The sequence below is a fragment of the Callorhinus ursinus genome, unplaced genomic scaffold, assembly GCF_003265705.2.
Source record: "Callorhinus ursinus isolate GAN/ISIS: 27379988/994484 unplaced genomic scaffold, GSC_fseal_2.0 scaffold32, whole genome shotgun sequence".
Taxonomy (NCBI): Eukaryota; Metazoa; Chordata; class Mammalia; order Carnivora; family Otariidae; genus Callorhinus; species Callorhinus ursinus.
In genome coordinates, this window is record NW_027397094.1 from 13487307 (window position 1) to 13507666 (window position 20360).

Here is a 20360-nt window from a genome sequence, read left to right on the forward strand (position 1 = left end):
TGTGTGTGTGTGTGTGTGTGTGTGTGTGTGTGTGTGTGTGTGTGTGAAGGATAGGGTGGTCTTCAATTCTGAAAATGAGGAAGGAAGCAGGAAGACGGCCTCCAAAATCAGGTCTCTGGATAGAGTATCTTAAACACAATTCACCAAAAAATCACCCCTCCGGCTAACATCTCTCCCATATGCTCTTGTGTTAAGTAGCTGTCTGTCTCCTTCCACCTGTGTCTTGCCTTACAAAGGCTCCCTTCTTTTAGGCACAGAGAAAGGAGAGGAAGATAAACCTGAGAGATAAACCACACTGACTTTTACAAACCATTTAAGGGAGTATATAGTGGATGGATGCTGAATAAATTTATCTCAGTTGAGTGGTTGATTGAGAAAAGTTAAACAATTACATAATACCTATTTCTTACAGACTCAGAAACACTGTGGTATTTATAAGCCAATGAGAGCAATGCTGAACTTAAAAAATAAAACTACCTATCATTAGAAAGATATGAGATTATCAATTTAAAAACACAGCAATCTTTAAAATGAATCTCTAACATTTAGCAAATACTTTTTTTTTTACTCAGCACTGCATTTTGTAAACAATGTTTTCATAAGAACTCTTGTGTATCAGAGTTCTCCAGAGAAACAGAACCAATAGGATATATGTATGATATATACTAGAGAAAGGAATTTTTTTTTAAGGTTTTATTTATTTATTTGACAGAGAGAGATACAGCGAGAGCAGGAACACAAGCAGGCGGAGAGGGAGAGGGAGAAGCAGGCTTCCCACGGAGCAGGAAGCCCGATGCAGGGTTCGATCCCAGGACCCTGGGATCACGACCTGAGCTGAAGGCAGACGCTTAACCGACTGCGCCACCCAGGCGCCCCCAGAGAAAGAGATTTATTAAAAGTTTGTTCACACGATTATGGAAACTGAAAAGTCCAAGTCTGCAGTGTGGGTCAGCAGGTTGGAGACTCAAGAAGGCCAGTGTGCAGATGTAGTCTGAAGGCCACCTGCTGCAGCATTTCCTCCTGCTTAGAGAGGCTGGTCTTTTTGTTCTATTCAGGCCATCAACTGATTTGATGAGGCCCACCTGCAATCTGCTTTACTCCAAGTTCGTCCACATAATGTTAATCTCAACCAAAAACATCCTTCAAGTTGACACATCAAATTAACTATCACATGTTGTATGTGCACATTGACAAAGAAAGAGAACCCAGCAGAGGACATATTTCAGTGAAAAAAAAAATTGTAGGTGCCCCACTGCACAAGAACCAGGACCAAGGCTGGAAGCTCCCTCGTGGAGGTGAGTGACACCTTGTCGGCCGTAAGCCACTCCTGCCCTAAGCAACAGGAAAAAAAATAATAAACCATACAATATCTTTGCCTGGAATCTTGAAAACTCTCTCCACACCTCACCTTAAAAGCCTTCCCCCCCCCCCCCCCCCCCCGTGAGGAATTAGCAATATCTACTTAATGCCCTCTGGCTCTGAGCCCAGGTGCAAAAATTTAAATTCATATGCTAAACCATCTCTAAGGACACCTACTTATCTATCAGGGAAAGGAAATTCCCAGTATTTTGAGAAAAAGCTCCTTGGGTAGCAGCTTCTATTGGGGAGAATTTGATTGGCCTGGTATATCCAAGTTTGGCTGAACGCAGCCTTTCAATGCTCATCAGCAGGCTAGCAAAATAAAGAGTCCATAATGGATTTCACCTCCTTCTTTATTGCAAATGCAGCCATGAAAGCCCCTCCCACGCGCTCACGTTGGCCTCCGCCTTGGCGTTGGCGAGAACTCCCTCCGCTTCAAATTCTCCCTGCAGTGAGGTGCTGGGATTCATCATTTAACAGGATCCTTGTGTGACGGCAGATCTGGCCATCACCTCCCCAGGGGACAGCAGCAACAGAGGGAGAGAGGCGGGCAGCAAGAGCAAAGCTTGGGAATTCTGATTTTGCCTCAGAGACAGGATGAGCAGGCTTCATCCTCCTCCTTCTGTCTGCCAAACTCCGAGGGATGCAGGCCCTGGGATGAGAGCAGCCTCAGTGGGGCACTCTGCACTCACTAGAGCAGGGAAGCATGCTTATGCAGAACCCCTTCTGTTTGCAGAAAACCAAAAAAGGAGAGGCAAGGATCTAGTGGTAGGAGCAAAGACAAATTTTTTTTTTCTCTTTCTTTAAAAGCTCTTGGATTGTGTTTAAAAGATGAACTGATGGAAAATTTCACGGCCCTCGTAGCATCCAGTGTTCATTGGGATCTCAGCGGAGACAACACATGGCATACTGGGAATGAATGTGTCCCTCCTGGGGACTGCTGTGAACACGGTCACACCTCCTTCCCTCCCCTCAGTTAGGCCACTGACTCTCTCGGTTCTTCACGCTTCTCTTTCTCTGCATCTTCAAATGAGCGGGGCAGTCTGGGGCAGAGGCAAGACAGTGTCCGTCTCTAATTGGCTGATTTGCTGAGTGTCCAAAGGATGGCTTATCCCCAAATATTTAAGTTTTCTTTGTCCCCCTTCCTCCCCTAATTTACGGTGAATATCTACCATGAGACTGGGAATTGCATGAGGGAGGCCAGACATTCTGTAATGAGCAGGCTGCTCTGGGGGTTCAAAATGCCTGGTGATTCTCCTCGGCACCAAGTTGAAAGCCAACAGATTCTGGGTGAGACCAACACAAGTGAAGATCTTACTTCCTAGAAAGGTACATATTCATGGGACGCTAATGGCAGTCCCTTATGAACTTCACCGTGACCACCCACTTCAGTACGAGCTGAGAAACAGAGAAAGGGAGAATGGGTGCCTAGAATGAATCATGTCACCTCCTTTTGAATGGGGCCATGAGTCACAGGGTTTAGCAACAGTGAATGTCAGGGTTCAAGGCAGAAATGATGGTGACAATTGGTCAGAAAGAGGCTCCTCAGCCCGGAAAGAGTGAGATGCTCAGAACTAATCGAGGCAATAATACAAAATAATGTGCAGTGGGGCAGGAGTTCTGTATCGCATAGGAATACTTGACTGTTAGGTATGGAAAACTCAATGAGAGATGCTCGAGCAAACAGGAGTTTATTTTTCTCATCTAACAGTAAGTCCCAAAATAGATACTTTCTAGCAGTGGTCGAGCAGCTCTGAGGAAACCAGGGTCTTCCCAGGGTTTCTTCCCTGACACCTTTAATGCGGAGTTTGTCACCTTGCACATGTTCTCTGATGGGCTTGAGACGGCTGCCCCTGGTCCAGGGCACACACTGTGTTCGGGCGAGGAGTAGAGGCAGACTGGGGCTGTGACGGTCTCTCTTCTTCTATCAGAAAGCAAAAGCTTTGGGACTCCTGGGTGGCTCAGTCGGCTAAGTGTCTGCCTTCGGCTCAGGTCATGATCTCAGGGTCCTGGAACTGAGTCCCACTTCGGGCTCCCTGCTCAGTGGGGAGCCTGCTTCTCCCTCTGCCTGCCCCTCCCCCTGCTTGTGCTCTCTCTCATTTTCTCTCTCACAAATAAATAAATATAATCTTCAAAGAAAGCAAAAGCTTTCCCAGACATATAGCTAGCAGACTTCTGCTGAGGTCTCTTTGTCAAGAACTGGGACACACAACCAGCCCCCATTCCCTAACTCTAAGGAAAGTAGGGAACAAGATTGTCCTGCTGGCTGCCTAAGCATAAGCCATTGTCTGGGGGCGGGGGTGGGGTTAACACACCATCACCTGGAACAAAATCAGGGTTTTATGAGCAAGGGAGAAGGGAGGATAGACGTTCGATTAACAACCAATGCTGTCTGCCACAGATCCCCAAAGGAAATTTGAGACTTCTGGATATCCTGATTTGGGTACAGCAGTTTTCTCCACGGATATTCTCTGAGGGCCTTCATGGGAGACATTACAAGGAAAAAATCTCAGATAGAACCTATCAAGCAGCTCCGTCCCATTCTTAGACCCTCAGAGGTAAACAGCTGAAGGCTCCAGCTGAAATCTTGCTAGTAGTTGCTCTTCTTTCCTTCTATACGTGTCTTCCACTTTGCAACTGTGAACATCAAGGATGGAAAAGCACACCGCGTTGACGACAGCACCATCTTCTATCCAGAGAAATGTCAGCTTCTAACCAGATCTGCGCGTCCGTTCCGGAGGGTGCGTGCATACAAGATGCAGGCATTTAATAAAAGACTTTTCCAGTGCATTTTGAGCCCTGTGTACCTATCTCTGAATGGGAGTTCATCATTCACTATTTTCTGTGGCTCTCTAGTATCCACAGGATTGTGGTGCTCTTGCTCACTCATTCCAGGCAGCATCCGGAAAGATCCAGTTAAGTACCTGCAGGGAGCCTTAGCAACAGCAAACAGGGAGTTCATTCATACAAACACTCCTCTAAGTAAGAGACATTTCAGAAAACATTGACCTGGATGACTTTCCTTAACCTACACTTCCTCTTCCCCATTCAACTCTCTTCTTTGCCCTTCCAAAGAGGAAGCGGTATTCGTTGTAAATTGGAAATAGGAGAAGAGTCAGGATTAAAATTCAGAGGCACTGCCAAACCATCACATTTATAAATGATTCAGCTTAGAAGGGAATCCAGGATATACATCTTTAGAGATCTCATGGGAAGATTTAAAATATATGGCGTAGGCAACTAACGCCCATAAATTTGAATTATTTGTATGTTGCAACCTGTGTCGTGAGAGCCTAAGCAAAGGGGTCGTTCAGCTGTGAGAGCCAGAGGTGGAACAGGGAGCACATCCCAGGGGCCATTGCCAGACAAAGCACAGGCAGAGTCTCTTTCTCGGAAACAGACATGTTCCTTGCTGGAGGAAACAGCCTGTGACAGGCTTTAGGTGTAAAGGATGCAAGAGAGAATGCTGAATACATGAATCCTCGCGCCGAAGTAGCTAAGAAAGCAGGAGAGACTCTAATACACTTGCCTGTATTACCGGCACCTGCTTTTGCTGTTAAAATAATCACTAGTGATAAGCTCTATTCATTTATGGGTGAAGCAGGGAAATTGCAAGGATTAGGGACAGCAAACGATTCTAACCCCCATTCTACCACTTGCAATGAACCATGCACCTTTGCAAGGATGAGGAGGGGTAGCTGGAGACTCTGGGTCTCCTCTATCAAAGCAGCGTATTGTTACATGTTGATCCAGACGACAAGGATGTCAGCTTTCGAATGTTCTTGTTTCAAGAGTAATTGTGTCACTGCAAATTTTCCGACTGATGAATTTATCATACTGTCACCACAAAATACTGGATTCTTATTTATCCAGGTTCAAGAACTTACTGCATGGCTCCCGTGTTTCTGGTACCTTGTTTGGTGTGTAGGATACCAAATGAATTAAAGCAAAACCCTAATTCTTAAGGGGCTCATAAGCTGAGGCAGAAACATACACATTCGTCCATTCATACAACAATAATTTAGCGAGTAATTACTCTGTGCTAGACACAGGAAGTTCAGAGATTATGAGGCAGTAAACCTGACATGTTAATTGTGTACCTTTCTCTCTTGATGTTTTAGACGTAACACACAGCAGGGTGCATGGCTTTGAGTCAGCTCTGCTGCCTTTTTGTCGTGTGACTTTGGGGCAAGTTACTGAACCTCCGCCATTCTTGGTTTCCTCTTCTGTAAAATGAGAAAAATAATAGCACTTCCTTTATGAGTTGTTTTGGGGGTTAAATGTATTAATACATATAGAAAAATATTACCTCGTCTTCTTTATAGCAAGTATGATGGGTAACTGTTAGCCACTCTTTTTTTTTTTTTCCGTATCATTATTTTTAATGTCCAGCATTTACAATACGAGGGCCAGAGCTTTCTCCCCAACTCAAGTTTATAAACTCTCAGTTGGCTTGTGAGGCCAATAGGGATACTTCTTCTTGCCTAATCTGGTTTCTGGGAAGACTTCATTCAGGTCCTCAATGGTCATCTGATCAAATGGAATTATGTTCCTCATCTTCTCCAGCTCTTTTTCATATTCCTCAATCCTGGCCTTTGAGAGAGACAAAAACTCGGCACAACTTTTCACATCTTCTTTTTCTTCAGCATCCACATGAACAGTGTATTTATCCTCTGGCACAGGAACCTTCAGGGCATTAAACTTCTTCTCAAAGTCATCAGCCTTTGCCACATTGGCCTTGTAGTAAGCCCAGTCGATAGCAGGTGGTTTCTCAGGGAGAGTAGCCAATCTGGAGGTAAGTGTCTCATTCCAGGATTTCAGGGAGTTAGCAATGGCCTTCTGGTTTCGGGGTATGATCTCCCCAAAAGCTACCCAGTCAATGGTTTTTAGAGCAAGTTTTCACGCAGCCATTTTGAGATCCTTCACCGACCCCGGCGGCCTAGAGTCCACAGCAGCCAAGGAACGGAACTCGTTAGCCACTCTTATTACTGCAACTGAAGGTTTGGAGAATACAGAAATAGAAGCTACTATGATTCGGGACACTGGGAGCGGCTTCCTGTGGAAATGCCTTGTAATTTGGGTCTTCTTGGAGGAATTAGAGATGGTTAGTCCGTCAGTAAGCATTTCTCTCTTTTCTTAAAGATTTATTTTATTTATTGCTTGGGGACAAAGTGGGGGGACACTAGAATTTTAGAAATACTTGGGAAGAAGTTAGGATGCTGGAGGAATGAGGACAATGGGCTTAAGTTTGTAAAAGTGTAAAGTGAGACTGAGGCCCTGAGTGGTATGCCAATGGAGACATCTGGTAGGTAGTTGGGTAGACACACTGGGGGCTCGGGAGAGAGATCTGGGTGGGAGATACTGATTTTTTCCCCCATCATTAGCATGTAAATGGTAGCCCAGTCTATAGTTGTTGTTGTTTTTAAGATTTTATTTATTTATTTGACAGAGAGACACAGCCAGAGAGGGAACACAAGCAGGGGGAGTGGGAGAGGGAGAAGTAGACTCCCCGCTGAGCAGGGAGCCCGAGGCGGGGCTCAGTCCCAGGACCCCGGGATCATGACCTGAGCCGAAGGCAGACGCTTAACAGCTGAGCCACCCAGGCGCTCCTGCAATCTATAGTTTTAATGAAGTTACTCCGGTAAAATTTATACAGTGAGAAGAACAGGGGTCTGAAGATGTGACTCTGGAAACAGGTCAGGAAGAGGAACAGGAGTCTTCCTCCAAAGAGGTGGAGAAGAAACAGCTGGGAAAAGAAAACAGGAAGAAGCTGCGTCATGAGAAAATGAGACCTGGAGGAAGACAGCGCTTCAGAAAAAGGAAATCCTCAACCATCAAGGACGGAAAAGGCAGCTCTGTGGTTAGGAGACCACGTGCCCACCTTGTTCCGTGTGGCTCAAACACAGGGCAGAGTAGGGGGAATTCGTTAGGAGGTGGGTTGGCTTTCACCACATGCTGAGAAGCCTTCAGCGCATGCTCCAGGGCTGGGCTTTATTCTGTAGGTAACGGGGAAGGCAACATAGGCCAATTTATGAGTATGTTTTTAATAAGTCATTTTTTAAAACTGAGGTAAAGCTTATATGCACTGAAATGCCTAGATTTCAAGGATTCATTTCAAGGACTTTTGACAAGTGTGAAACCTGTGTGACCAACACCCTAATCAAGAAAAATATTTCCATTACCTCAGAAAGTTCCCTTGTGTTCTGTTCTGTTTTAATCTCCACTTCCTATAGGCAAGTACCATTCTCATTTCTCCCCAAAAGATTACTTGTGTCTAATCTTGAATTTCACATACATGGAAGCATGCAGTATGTAAACTTTGTTCTCTGGCTTCTTTTGTTCAACATAATGTTTTTGAGATTTATTTATATTGTCGCACAGATTAGTAACTCACTATTGCTGAATAGCAAGCGTTATTATATGAGGAGATCACAATTTATCTATTCCTCCATCGATGGACATTTAGGTTGTAATAAACTTTTGGTTATAATGACTAATGTTGGCAAAAACATTCCTGTACAAGCATTTTTGTCGTAATATGTTTTCATTTATTTTGGGCAAATATCTAGGAGTGGAACTGCCGAGTCATCAAGTAGGTGCACTTAAACTTCATTAGAAACAGCTTTCCAAAGTGAGTGTACCATTTACACACCCACCAGTAATGTATGAGAGTTCCAATGTTCCACATCCTTGGCTCTTTTCAATCCTTAAAATTTTAGCTTTTCTAAGGGGTGTGAAGTGGTATCTCTTTGATGGTTTAATTTGCATTTCTCTAACAATGAATATTGAACACCTTTTCAGAGGTCTGCTTTTGCATGTCTTCATTTGATAAGTGTCTGCTCCGAAAGTTTTGTCCACTTTTGTCTGATAGGTATATGAAAAATGTATACTGAGGAAAATTGATATTTACTGGAATATTATATGTTGAAGGCAATTGATATTTATTCTGAGTAGGTTTACAATAGAACCATTTATGCATTCGGTCAATGAAAAACTGAATGACTGAAAGATGGGGAAAAAAATCTGGGCATCTGTGATGTCCGGTAACTTTAAATTTAAATACCTCTATATAAAATCCAAAATATAAAAATGACTTTAAATTATATAAAAGTAACCTTAACTTTAAATAACTTTAAATTATACCTTATTAAATATGTTTATTACATGTCAGACTCTTTGAAGATGGGATAATGTCTTCTCCATTGACTACGGGAGAGATCTTCATGGTTAGAAGGCAAAGAAAACCCATGCCACAGAGTCAGTTTCCCTGGGATTAAGTCAGGAACCAAAACCATGCTAGTGTGAGGCTTCGATTTTGTATGTAGCAGTAGATGACGTCACAAACAGAAAATACAGGGATGGACAATTTTTGAGATTGCACAGGGGAACACAAGCACTGTATAAAGAAACATCCGCATGTTACAGTCCGCTTTGGGCACTGACTGCAAAGGCTGGGGTGGGCCTCTTCTTTTCAGCCCTGCCCCTAACACATAGCTGAAGTAATTTTCAGGGCCTCTGAACCATTCTCACGTTTTCGGTTTTTTTGTTTTGTTTTTGCAAGTGTCCGGAATCCATTTCAGACCCACTGTGTCAATCTCTTTGTGGGGGGTGCCGGCCTGTGCCTTTTTGAAAACAAGCTTCTAGGTGGCTGTGAAGTGCACCTAGGTGTACCTCGGCTCTCCCCTCCCCCGCTCAGAGGCACGCCTACTCGATTTAGGGCCCTGAGGCAGGCCAATCTCCAATTAGGAATTGATGGAGTTGATGCACATACTACAGTAACGTTTAACGAGGGGCACCTTTCCTGTAAAAAATAGTAAGGGAGGGGCAAAAAGGAATCAGGCTGCAGGCCGTGAAACGGGCAGAAACCCAGGGCGCGCTGAGCCGGACCAGGGCCAGGATGCAGGCCCTCTCCCTGCAGGCGTGCAGCCGCGCACGCGCACGCACTCGCGCACGCCGGCCCCTCATTTGGGCGCCGGGTGTCGGCGGCGCGCGCACGGCAAATGGAGTGGGTCCTCGCGGAAACGCTGCTATCGCAGAGCCGGGACCCCCGGGTCCTGCTTGGGGCGCTGTGTCGCGGGGAAGCGACCGCAGACCGCGTGGAGACGCTGCGCTTTCTGCTGCAGCGACTCGAAGACGAGGAGGCGCGCGGGGGCGGCGGGGGCGCGGGCGCGCTCCCGGAGGCGGCGCGCGAGGTCGCAGTCGGGTACCTGGTGCCGCTGCTGCGGGGCCTGCGCGGGCACCCGGCAGGCGGCTCGGACCCCGGCCCGCCGGCCCGCCACCCCCGGCGCGTGCTGAGGGCGGCGAGCGCCGCTTTGCGCTCGTGCGCCCGCCTCGCTGGGGGCCCGCAGCTGGCGGCCGCCCTGGCGGAGGAGGCGCTGCGCGACCTGCTCGCCGCGGGGCCCGCGCCCGGAGCCGAGGCGGCCGTGGAGGTGCTGGCGGCGGTCGGGCCCTGCCTGCGGCCCCGCGAGGACGGGCCGCTGCTGGAGCGGGTGGCGCAGGCCGCCCTCGCTCTGGCGCTGGGCGCCGACGGGGACCGGGATGAGGCGGGGCCCGCGGAGGACGCGGCGGCGCTGGCGGCTGGGAGGCTGCTGCCGGCGCTGGGCCAGTGCGGCGGGGCTGTGCTGGGGGCCGTATGGAGCGGGCTGGTCGCGGCCGGGGCGCCCTCTGGGCCGGGCCGCGTCGGGCTGCAGCTGCTGGTGTTGAGCGCCCTGGCCGAGAGGCTGCTGCCCGAGCCCGGCGCCGACCGCGGTCCCGGCGCCGGCGAGGAGGACCCCGACGCGCGGCGCTGCTGGCGCTTCTGGAGGACGGTGCAGGCGGGGCTGGCGCAGGCCCAGGACGCCCTGACGCGCAAGCGAGCGCGCTACCTGCTGCAGAGGGCGGTGGAGGTGTCGGCGGAGCTGGGGACTCACTGCACCTGCGGCCCCCAGGAAGGAAACGGTACTTGCCTCTTGGCTTCCGGCCCAGCCCCACTTGGCTTTGGGGGGGGCGGGGGTTGCGGGGGGGGGGGGGGGGGGGGGTGGCTCCTGCTTCCAAAAACCAGCTCTCCGCTATCCATCTCTAATGGGTGTCCGTTAACCTTAAAGCCTGGAAACCTTGGGAAGCTCGCCTCGAGGGTGTTCTCCAAGTGACCCAAATCCCTGCAGCTAAGAACAGTCAGCCTTTCTTTCTGACCCAAAGCAGGGCGGAACCCTGCACCTGTGGAATAATTAGGAACGTGACTGAGCCCAAGCAGTATTTTACAGCCCAAATTTGAGCGATCTCGTGGTAGGTTCGTCCTAATAGGAAGGAATGGTTAGCTCCCATCAGATTGCAAGAAAAATTATTTACCTGTATTGACCGGTGGATTGAGTTTTAAACGTTAGAATTCTGTCCTAGAAGTCAGCACATTCTTTGGAAAGTTCCCTTCGCAATTCTCTCGGGACTAAAATTTGTTAAATGTAGGGTCCTTAAGTCGACCTTTTGAGGGCATTTTTGCTATTGATTTAATAGGTTGAGTCCGATTTTAAGTAATTTTTTTTAAACCTTTTGGGACTACGTTTCCGACTCCTTTATTACAAGAGTGGCCGAACTAGCAAGGACGCCCTTCAATTTGGTACTTACTGTTGATTGTTCACTGCAGTGTGTGAAAGGGCGCTTCAGTCATCTTTCTGAGCTGTCCAAGACCAAAATAGAATGATTCAAAATTGTCCCAATACATAGAAAATTTCTGCCTTTTCAACTGTAGCCGCCTCTTACTGGTAACGGATATTTGTTTGGTTGAATTGTGAGTAGATTTTCATGTTTGTCTAAAATGTTAGATAAATATTTTGACAGTCCTCAAATTGGTGATCATCCAACGAGAGTTTTCACTGGACCCTGGGATCATGACTTGAGCCGAAGCAGACGCTTAACGACTGAGCCACCCAGGCGCCCCTGGAGCACACATTTTAAATGACTGAAATTAAAGTCGTTTATTTCAAAGAGTCATTCTGCAGAGTTTTAAAGATGAGCAATAGTCTTTGCTCCCTGCCCATCCCTGGTTTGCCCCCGCAGAGTGACCACTTGTACCTCTTTTAGCTGATTATTTTGGTACTTGTCTTCCAATAATCTGGGTAAATCAACATCAGTTGCCATAGTTATACTTCGGTTAAATGTGAGTTCAGCGTTTACAAAGTTACAACTGAAGATGTTCGTCACAGGTGACCTGTGTAGTCAATTATGGTGATTTTTTTTTCCTTCTTGCAGGTTTTTCCTGGAATTATGTCATTTGCAGATTTGGTTCTCTCTATATTTCTCAGTAATTGAGCCTTAAAGTGTTAGCTAGTAGTCTAAATCTTTCTCTTTTTTTTTTAAAGATTTTATTTATTTGAGATAGAAGGAGAGACAATGAGAGAGTACAAGTGGGGAGAGGGAGAAGTGGGCTCCCCGCAGAGCAAGGATCCCAGGACCCTGGGATCATGACCTGAGCCGAAGGCAGGCATTTAACTGACCGAGCCACCCAGGCGCCCCTGATATGTTTCTGTTTCTTGTATTTCCATCTGACCCTTAATTTCTGTTCCCTTCCATTCCATTCCCATCTGTTCATACAGGTTGTCTACCTTTTCCCGTAGATCGCAGTCCTGTGTTAGTCCTCTGCATGGGCCATCTCGGAGCTTTTTTTGTTTTATCTCTGGGCAAGGGGGTCACTCTTCAGTAGCATGAAGTAGATCTTTATGTCTAGAGATGAGCGCTCCTCTTCTGTGAGGCCCTTAGTGTTGGGGCTTGGGTCACACTAGTTTATGGTGAAGCTGGATTTGGATCTTGTTGCTGCTGTGGTTGTGGGGTGTTGCTACCTCGTGTTTAGTGGGAACCCGGGAGTCCCTAAAGGTTTTTCCTCAGTGGTGTTGTTTTCTGAAGCCGTTGATGCTAACACCACGGATGGCGTCCTTCTCTCGGGGTAGACCGCTGATGTCCATTACTTGGTGCAAGGCTTGAGATGGAGTGGGGGGGGTGGCACTTTTCTTAGGCCCCATGTGCCTGAACCTCAGGGTTCCATCCAGCTTCCTTGCCATCTCTGGCTCCCCCCTGCTTCCCCCCCAGCAATAACCTTGCCTCCTATTTAGTGAAGGGTGTAGAGTTCCTTCACCCTCTCCTGTGGTGGCTGCATTCTGCTCCTATCGGTGGTAGGTCTTGACTGCTGGTTTCCTGGCCTCCCCCCACTGCTTTGTATCAGTGCAGGACTCTGGGCATGAGGCGGTTTCCTCCTGTCGGTGCAGGGTTGGGTGAGCAGGTTTTCTCTCCATCCCCTCGGGTGGCCAACATTTGCCTAGTGTCGGGGCTGGGACAGGTGTGGGGATGTGGCAGGGTTTCCTCCAGGGGCAGACAGCTTTGGTCTCCTGTTTGAGGAGCGTCCTGGGTCCAGACAGGCTTCAGCAGTTGACCACCACCTTGTACTCCTGTAGGGCTGGGCTGCCCCAGTTAGTCCCGCTGTCCTCTCAGACCTGTGTGGGCCCTGCGTGCATGTGCTCCAAAGTTTCTTGCCTTTCCCACAGTTTTTCTCAGATCACCTGGGGAATGCCTAAGGAAATGAGCTGGTGAGTGGTTGCAGACTCCCTTGGGGTTCCCAGGGTTCTAGGCTGTCAAACTAGCCCAGAGCTCACCTTGAAAAACTCAACAAACGTTCATTGTTTTTTTTCTTTTCTTTCCTTTTTTTTTCAAAAAATATATATTTTAGAGTAAGAGAGAGAGTGAGCAGGGGGAGGGGGAGAGAATCAGACTCCGCACTGAGCACGGAGCCCGACATGGGGCTCGATCCCACAACCCTGAGATCATGACCTGAGCCAGAACCAAGAGACGGACACTTAACCAACTGCGCCACCCAGGTGCCGCTCCTTGATTTTTTTAAACTACTTTTTGGTGACCACGTCGTCTTCCTGCACTTGGCCAGAGGTAGATTCAGTTTGTGTGTCCTGTGTGTTCTCGGAGAGAGGCTTTCTGCCCTTGGGAGTTCCGATCCCCTGGAGGCATACTATGTAGTCTCAGGTGTCAGGGGGTTAGGACTGTGTGTATTGTCCAGGCTTTTCTCTTTATCAGTATGGCAGGAGTGTTCTTCTGTAGCTTTCTCTGTCCTAAGTGGAAACTGAGACCAAGCGTGTCTAAACGCCTTTGTTTTCCCATCCCATTTGATTTATGGTCTGATGGGGGATAGAATTCTAGCGCGGAAAACGTTTCCGTTCAGAACTTTGAAGGCTCCAGTCTATTGTCTTAGAAGCTCGAGCTTCCAGTCTTGCTGTCAAGCTGCTGAGAAACCGTTCCGAATCGTTTGTTTATATGTGCTCTGTTTCTTCTGCATGGAAGTCAGTGGGGACTGTGCCCCATCATTCTCAAGTTTCACAGTTTGGTACCGGTCAGTTTTCATCCTTGCGCTGGGCACTCAGTGGACCTGGTCCATCTGGAAATAATGTTCTTTGGTTCTGGGAACTTTTCCTGAGTTACTTTCTTTGCTCCCTTCCTCTCTGCTTTCTGTTCTCTTGTTGGATAGCGAAGCTCCTGGACTGATTTTATCAAAGCATCTTTCCTGTCCTGTTTCCTATGATTTTGTCTCTTGGTTCTATTTCCTGGGTGACTCAACTTTATTTCCAGTCCTTTGTTTGAGTTTCTGGTTTTTGCTATCCAATTTTTATTCTCATGAGATCTTTTCTGTTCTTGTAATGTCCCCTTATTAATCGTATCCTGTTCTTATGACAGCATGAGGTTTTCGTGCTCCGGCTTAGTTTTGTTCTCTCCATATTTCCTGTTTGTTTTGGTCTTGATCTTCAGTGTGGATGTTTCCCCAGATGGCTGGTGATCCTTAGATACCTGTTTATATTTAAGAATAAGGAATCAATGGGGCACCTGGGTGGCTCAGTCGGTTGAGTTTTGACTCTTGGTTTCTCCTCAGGTCATGATCTCAGGGTCGTGGGTTCGAGCCCCACTTCAGGCTCTGCACTTGGCAGGGAATTTGCTTGAGGATTTCTCTCCCTCCCCCTCTGCCCCTCCCCCTGCTTGCTCATGAGCTCTCTCTCTTTCAAATAAATAAATCTTTAATTAAAAAAAAAATAAGGAACCCAAAATCAAGTTTAAAGCTCTGAACACATAAGTGGTGCTTGCTGACCGTGAACTTCACTGCGAGGTGATATGGCCAAGCCCCACAGTATTGGGTAATCTCTGATAGCAGTATTTTCTTGGGCTGGCCAGATTCCATGGAGACCTTCCAGTCTGCTGCTGCATAGTGAAGGCCTGGCCAGCATTCTGGGACATGAGGGGCTTCCGTGGTGGAAGGGGCAGGTGGAAGGGGTTCACTTTCTCCCAACCCTAGTAGGGTCCAGTGCATCTCAGTCCAGAGACCCACAATTTTACCTTCTCCAGAGAATAAATTCCAGGCTTTTTCCTGCTCAGAGCATAGGAAAGGGCACTGAAGATCTGGTTTCTTAAACACACCGAACAAAATTCTCTTTAGTTTAGCCTTGCTGTTCACCACTTACAGAGTAACTTTTGCTGCCAGTTCCTTAGGTCTGGGGAGATATTCCAGGGTAAATCAGGTTTTTTCTTGGCTTTCCATGTGCCACTTTATATTCACTTTTCTTGAGTCTGCTTGGCTTTTCTCTAATTTTCAAACTGAGTTTCACTGCTGTTGTCTGCCCCCCTGTTTTCGCCATTCTTCTGGGTTTTTGCCTTTGAAACATCCTCGACTATTATAGTGAGGTTCTTAGGGAGAGAAAGTGGGGTTTACATGTTCAAATCGTGATTCTAACAAGAACTCTAAAACAATAATCTTAATTAAAAGGAAGAAAAAAAAAACTTTTGAGATTCTTGTTAGCCCAAGCCTGCTATCTAGGCTTTGATACAGGGACACTCTCCATTATTAGAAAATACAGTATTTGGTAATACTGGCATTATTTTTAAAATGGTTGTCATTAAGAAACTTATGAAATCTACGAAAGAGAAACTAATTTTCCTTTTTAAACCATATCAGGCCCAAGTCTGTTTTGGTGGTCTGAGAAGAAGAAAGATGAGCTTCTAAAGTTTTGGGAAAACTATATTTTAATTATGGAAACTCTAGAAGGAAATCAGGTAAGTGTTTTCATATTTTAACAAGTCCTGTGTAGATGCAGTCTATAAAAGCAATGCAAAAAGACCAATTTGGATAAAGCATAATAGGATACAAATGTACTTTGTTTTCTGGCATAAATGCAATTTAAACCTGAATGTTAACTCAGGAAATTAAAGCATACTTTTAATTGACTTAAATTGTCACTCAAAAAGTTTTAGTCTTACTTGTTCTTCCCTTGACATTTACTTCTGAAGTGTTAGTTTTTAGTTTCTCAGCGTTATGAATAATCTTCAAAGAAATACAAACTTAGGAAAAATGTTACTTAAGGCAATTTGAGGTAAATTGTTAAGTAAATAATTGCCCCGTCTGCCTGCCTCCCTCCCTCCCTTCCTTCCGTCCTTTCTATTTTAGTTCTTAGAGCTGTGTGTACTGGTCCTGCAAGTGGAAACGTGAAAAATCATTTTCATTTAACTTTGAATTTGTTTTTGTAGAATTTTTAAGTTGAGCAGAATCTGTTAAGATGACCTAATGTAGTAGAGTGGTTCTCAAACTTTAACATTCCTTAGAATTACCTAGATGGCTTGTTAAATTGCTGGGTCTGGTCCCCAGAGTTCCTGATTCAGTAGGTCTGGGGGCGGGGCCTGAGAAGTCAGGTGTTTCTCAAGTTCCCGGATGATAGCTCTGCTGCTCTGGGATCACTCGTGGAGAACCCGTGGTGGTGCAGGGCCTCTCAGTCTGTCTGCTGCAGACCTCTGAGGGGCTGGCTGTCCGGGTACTCATTGTTAGCTATCACCCCAAGTGTGCACCAGGCATTATTCGTGGACTGAAATAAAGAATTACGCATGTGCTAAATGTGCATGAGGAGCAAAGAAAGCATTTCCAAATTCAAATACGCTTTTATGGTTTTCCTTAATCAGATACCTAAGACCCCTATAATTTATTTAGAAACTCTAATTTACCTAGAGTAGTCTGACCCTACTCTACACGTGTGGCCTTGAACATCACTTGAGTGACTCAGGGAATTATTTTATTTTATTTTATTTTTTTGCCCTCTTTGTAATCTCTTGGTATTATCAGCCCTACCTATTTCCCAGGACAGTTGAGGATTACATGACATGATTTTTGATACTCACTGTACAAATGTGACATTACTGTCACTATGTCCTAGGTCGTATTCATTAGCTTTGCCACACTCAGTCTCATAGACCGGAATTTATAGGATATAAAAACTGGAAGAATCAGGTACCTTCTGCGTAGTAGGGCTGCTATTGTACAATAGATGAAAATAAGTTTCATCTGAATTTTTAAAGTTTTAAAGTTCATCTGAATTTTTAAAGATGAGTTTTTATTTCATGTGGGTTTTTGTTTTTGTTTTCAGATCCACGTTATAAAGCCAGTTTTACCAAAGCTAAACAGTCTGTTTGAATATGCAGTGTCAGAAGAAAATGGTAATGGTTACTTGTATTTTGATTTTTATACATTTAGAGCTTTTTTCCTCCCTCCTTGATTTTATAACTAACTCTTAGGCATTATAGAGAATTTGGAAAAACCATCAAAGTGTAACAGAAAATATGCATCTGCTGCCACCAAGAGAACAGCTGTTAACATTCCAGATACGTGCCTTCTGGACTGATCGTTTGTAATGTTCTGTCTTACTGAGCACTGTGTCCAAGTGCGTTTACCTGTATCCTTAGTCTTTGAGAACATACCTTTAAATGGTTGCAGAGTGTTCTGTAATTTAGCGGTAATGGTTAATGTTGTAAACTTCTGATCACGGAACATTTCAAACATTTACAGAAGGAGAGGAATATGTAAAGTGAGCCTCACCACCCAGCGTCAGCAGTGACCGGTACATGGCCAGCCTGTGCCCCTCAACCCTCTATAGCCTCCCCTACCGCCTCCTCCCCACCATTGACCGTGAAGCATCCCCCCACGCCCCCACTGCCCGCCACAGTAGATCCTGTTGCCTGAAATCATTTGAGTATATGAGTATACACTCTTAAGACATAAGGCCTCTTTAGGAATGTCTTAAGGATGGTGTGCTCTACATTGTTAATAATGGCTCTTTTGTATTATGTATTTTAACTGCTTTCCATTGTTATTCTCTTTCTCTGTTTCATTGTTACTTTTTTGGGATTTCAGTTGTTATTCTGTATCTTGGACTTTTTAGGAAGATTCCAAGGTATAGTTTTAAGTATGGTTTTTAAGCCTTTAATCAGCATTGTGTTTTGAGAGCTTTTTAGGAGAAATAGAAACTGGAGCTTCCTAAAATTATTTTGTGAGACTCTGTTTCTATCAACAAAACAGCTAAATGCAGGCTGACAGTGTTTTGTATGCATATGAATGATAAACTGCTGTATTATCGTGTTTACCCGTGAGAATTAACCTGGTAAATGGGTTTTAGTGCCTACTCCAGATAATTACAACTTCAATAGTTCAACCCCTAGGAGTTGAGCTTTATCCAGTCGAGCGCTGCTGTTGTTTTCTGATACACTGGGATTTTTCACAGACTGTAAGAATCTATAGTCACCTGGAGCTAGAATTTAATTGAATCCTATTGTGACTTCACTTACGCATTTACTATTAAGATGATTCTCTTATTACCATGTTTTGCCCACAGCTCTTGGCAAACCAAATCAGATAGCAGTGACAGGTTTGGAAAAATTACCATTGCCAAAGCATTGAACAAGCAAGCATCTTGGTGTAAATTACAAATAATGGACCAATTCATTTCTAGAATGCCACGAGTTAAAAATGCTGAATAATTTTTTTCTAGAAGAATTAAAAGATAATTCAAAAAAGTTAAAAAATATCTGAGGTACATATTTATTTTGTTTTGGGTTTGTTTGTTTTTTCCCACTCATTTATAAATTTAATAGAAATTCACTTAGTGTCCAGTATATGCCAAGTGCTAGGGATAAAGTGGGGAGACAGATGTACTATTTTTCACTTAATTTTTGTCTCTTCCATGAAAAAAAAAGTTGTAACGTAAGTTCTATGAAGGTACCAAACAAGGGACTGAAATAGAATATACGGTGAATGAGGCCATCCCTTAGGGTCATCAGGGAAGGCCCACCTCAGGGGTGACATCAGAGCTCAGAGTTGAGATGGCAGCATGTAAGAAGCCTGAGGTGGGGCAGAGGACCCGAAGGACCAGCGTGGCACAGGGTGGTGGCTGTGGGAGGCTGGGGTGGCGTCGTCATTGTTCTCAGGGTTGCTTCATGCCTTGTTCAGATTTTCTTCCGAGAGTATGGGGAGCCATTCAAGGGTTTTAAGCAGAGGAGTGACAGTTTCAGATTTCTGTGGGAAAAATGGATGGAAGTAGGGTGACAGAAGGGTTGTTTGAAAGCACCCCAAATCTGAAGGTCCAATCCGTGTGCGTGGGGCAACAGTTAACTTCTGTGCGCTGTGGTAGTGGTAAAGTGGCTTGCTCTCTTCCTAAATGAGACTGCCTGAGTGTGGTTACACCCTTGGATCGATCTGTAAACTCACTGTATGTTAGAACGAAGTCAGTGTGTTCTTGTGTAACTGAAGTTTATGTGGAGCAACAGAGTGTGAGAATCAGTGTCAACATCACGTGTTCTATCTCCACAGGGTGTTGGCTCTTTCACCCGTCCTGGCATATATGTATTTATAAAAGAATGTTTGAAAGTGAAAATAAAATCCTGACCAAAGAAGGTGTCATCCATTTTTTGGAGCTGTATGAAACAAAGATTCTTCCGTTTTCACCAGAATTTTCTGAGGTAATGAGGCCTTTTTCTTCCCCCTTACTCTCTTTGTCAAGAGATGAGAGGTAAAGACATTTGTTGCATCATAATGTGATCTTCAAAAAATATATACTAGGGCTTTCATAGCAATTGACATTCTATAGATTTGCATAATGATGCTGTTTTCACAGTTCTGAATCTCTGAATTACTGCTATTTGTTGAGTGATGCTCCTCCCCCAGTTCTGAACCAATGAATTATTGTTAGCTACTATATTAAGCAGAGATTGCCTTTTGAGCTACGTTTATTAGCATCTGTACTTCCATTTGTCAGAAATCACACAAAGCAGAGACTGAGAATTATAGCTGTGAGTTTAAATCTTGCAGTGCCAGTGAGTCACATGATCACTTAGGGTAATTTACCCGCATTTAGAGGTACCCTAGGAAACCTTCCTAACTGATGACATGCTGTCGTGTTTTGATATGTATCATTTTCCACAATCTCCTGTCCTTCCTGCACTTCCTAGACACATGCTTTTTTGACCCAATGTCTTATAATATTTTTGAAGATGCAGTTTTTTTCCCGTTTTATTTTCCAGGCACAGGGGCTCACATTTTCTCGAGTATCTATCTCTTTTGGTTTGTCCTTGTAACTATGCTTATTTTCCACCATGTATTTCTTCCTTGGGCTCCTTTCCTTCCTTGCTGGCCCTTTATGATCTCTCTTCCTCAGTTTTTATCAGGTGGGAAGATTCTGTACGTATTTTGTTGTAGCGGTGGAGTTAAGGTACCCTCCATTATTAGCCCTGAGTTAGTCCACAGTGGAAGAGCTCAGCTTTGCTCAGAACAGTTCGTCTGCAGCCCTGCTGGGATATGCAGCTAAGGCAAGCCGACTTTTCAGAGTTGCAGCTGTAACTTAACATCAATTACATTTTTGTTTTGTTTTGTTTTGTTTTAGTTTATTATTGGACCATTAATGGATGCACTTTCAGAGAGCTCTCTATACATCAGGTAAACAAACATTGTGTTATCTAGCAGCCATGTAGTAATATGTCCTCGATATAGAAATGTAATGTGTTTGTGAAATAGCACCAGGCTGTTTAATGCATTTCGTATATCACACGTGTTGCCAAATAGACATTCAACTTTTTCTTACTATGAAGTCCCTTTTGTGTGTTATTCTTCTTGCTCTTCTTCTATTAGTTATATCAAGTGTTCCTTTTTTTTGTGTTCTTTCTTACCTTGA

General features: G+C 45.2%; 1 protein-coding gene, 1 long non-coding RNA gene and 1 pseudogene across 6 annotated transcripts in view; 1 reads left to right on the forward strand and 2 right to left on the reverse strand.

Moving 5' to 3' along the window:
• The window catches only part of LOC112807790 (uncharacterized), an 18962-nt gene extending 9788 nt beyond the window's left edge, over positions 1–9174 (reverse strand). Inside the window, exons 1-2 of one of the 2 annotated variants that reach the window (XR_012374318.1) lie at positions 8503–9174; positions 5460–5585 (exon numbers count right to left, since the gene is read on the reverse strand). This is a non-coding gene — a long non-coding RNA (uncharacterized lncRNA). The remainder of the gene's footprint in view (positions 1–5459; positions 5586–8502) is intronic. The other variant, XR_012374320.1, reaches the window with a different exon arrangement.
• LOC141370350 (ATP synthase peripheral stalk subunit d, mitochondrial pseudogene) lies at positions 5777–6291 on the reverse strand (annotated as a pseudogene).
• A 163-nt stretch (positions 9175–9337) lies between the features above and the next one.
• TARBP1 (tRNA guanosine 2 -O-methyltransferase TARBP1) overlaps positions 9338–20360 on the forward strand; it is an 83508-nt gene continuing 72485 nt past the window's right edge. For all 4 annotated transcript variants that reach the window (XR_012374322.1, XM_073879037.1, XM_025850818.2 and 1 more), the window contains exons 1-5: positions 9338–10296; positions 15332–15429; positions 16788–16857; positions 19004–19152; positions 20073–20125. Coding sequence is in view for 3 of the 4 variants with exons in the window: in XM_073879037.1 (XP_073735138.1) it covers positions 9360–10296; positions 15332–15429; positions 16788–16857; positions 19004–19152; positions 20073–20125 (1307 nt within the window). In the remaining variant the exon portion in view is untranslated. The remainder of the gene's footprint in view (positions 10297–15331; positions 15430–16787; positions 16858–19003; positions 19153–20072; positions 20126–20360) is intronic.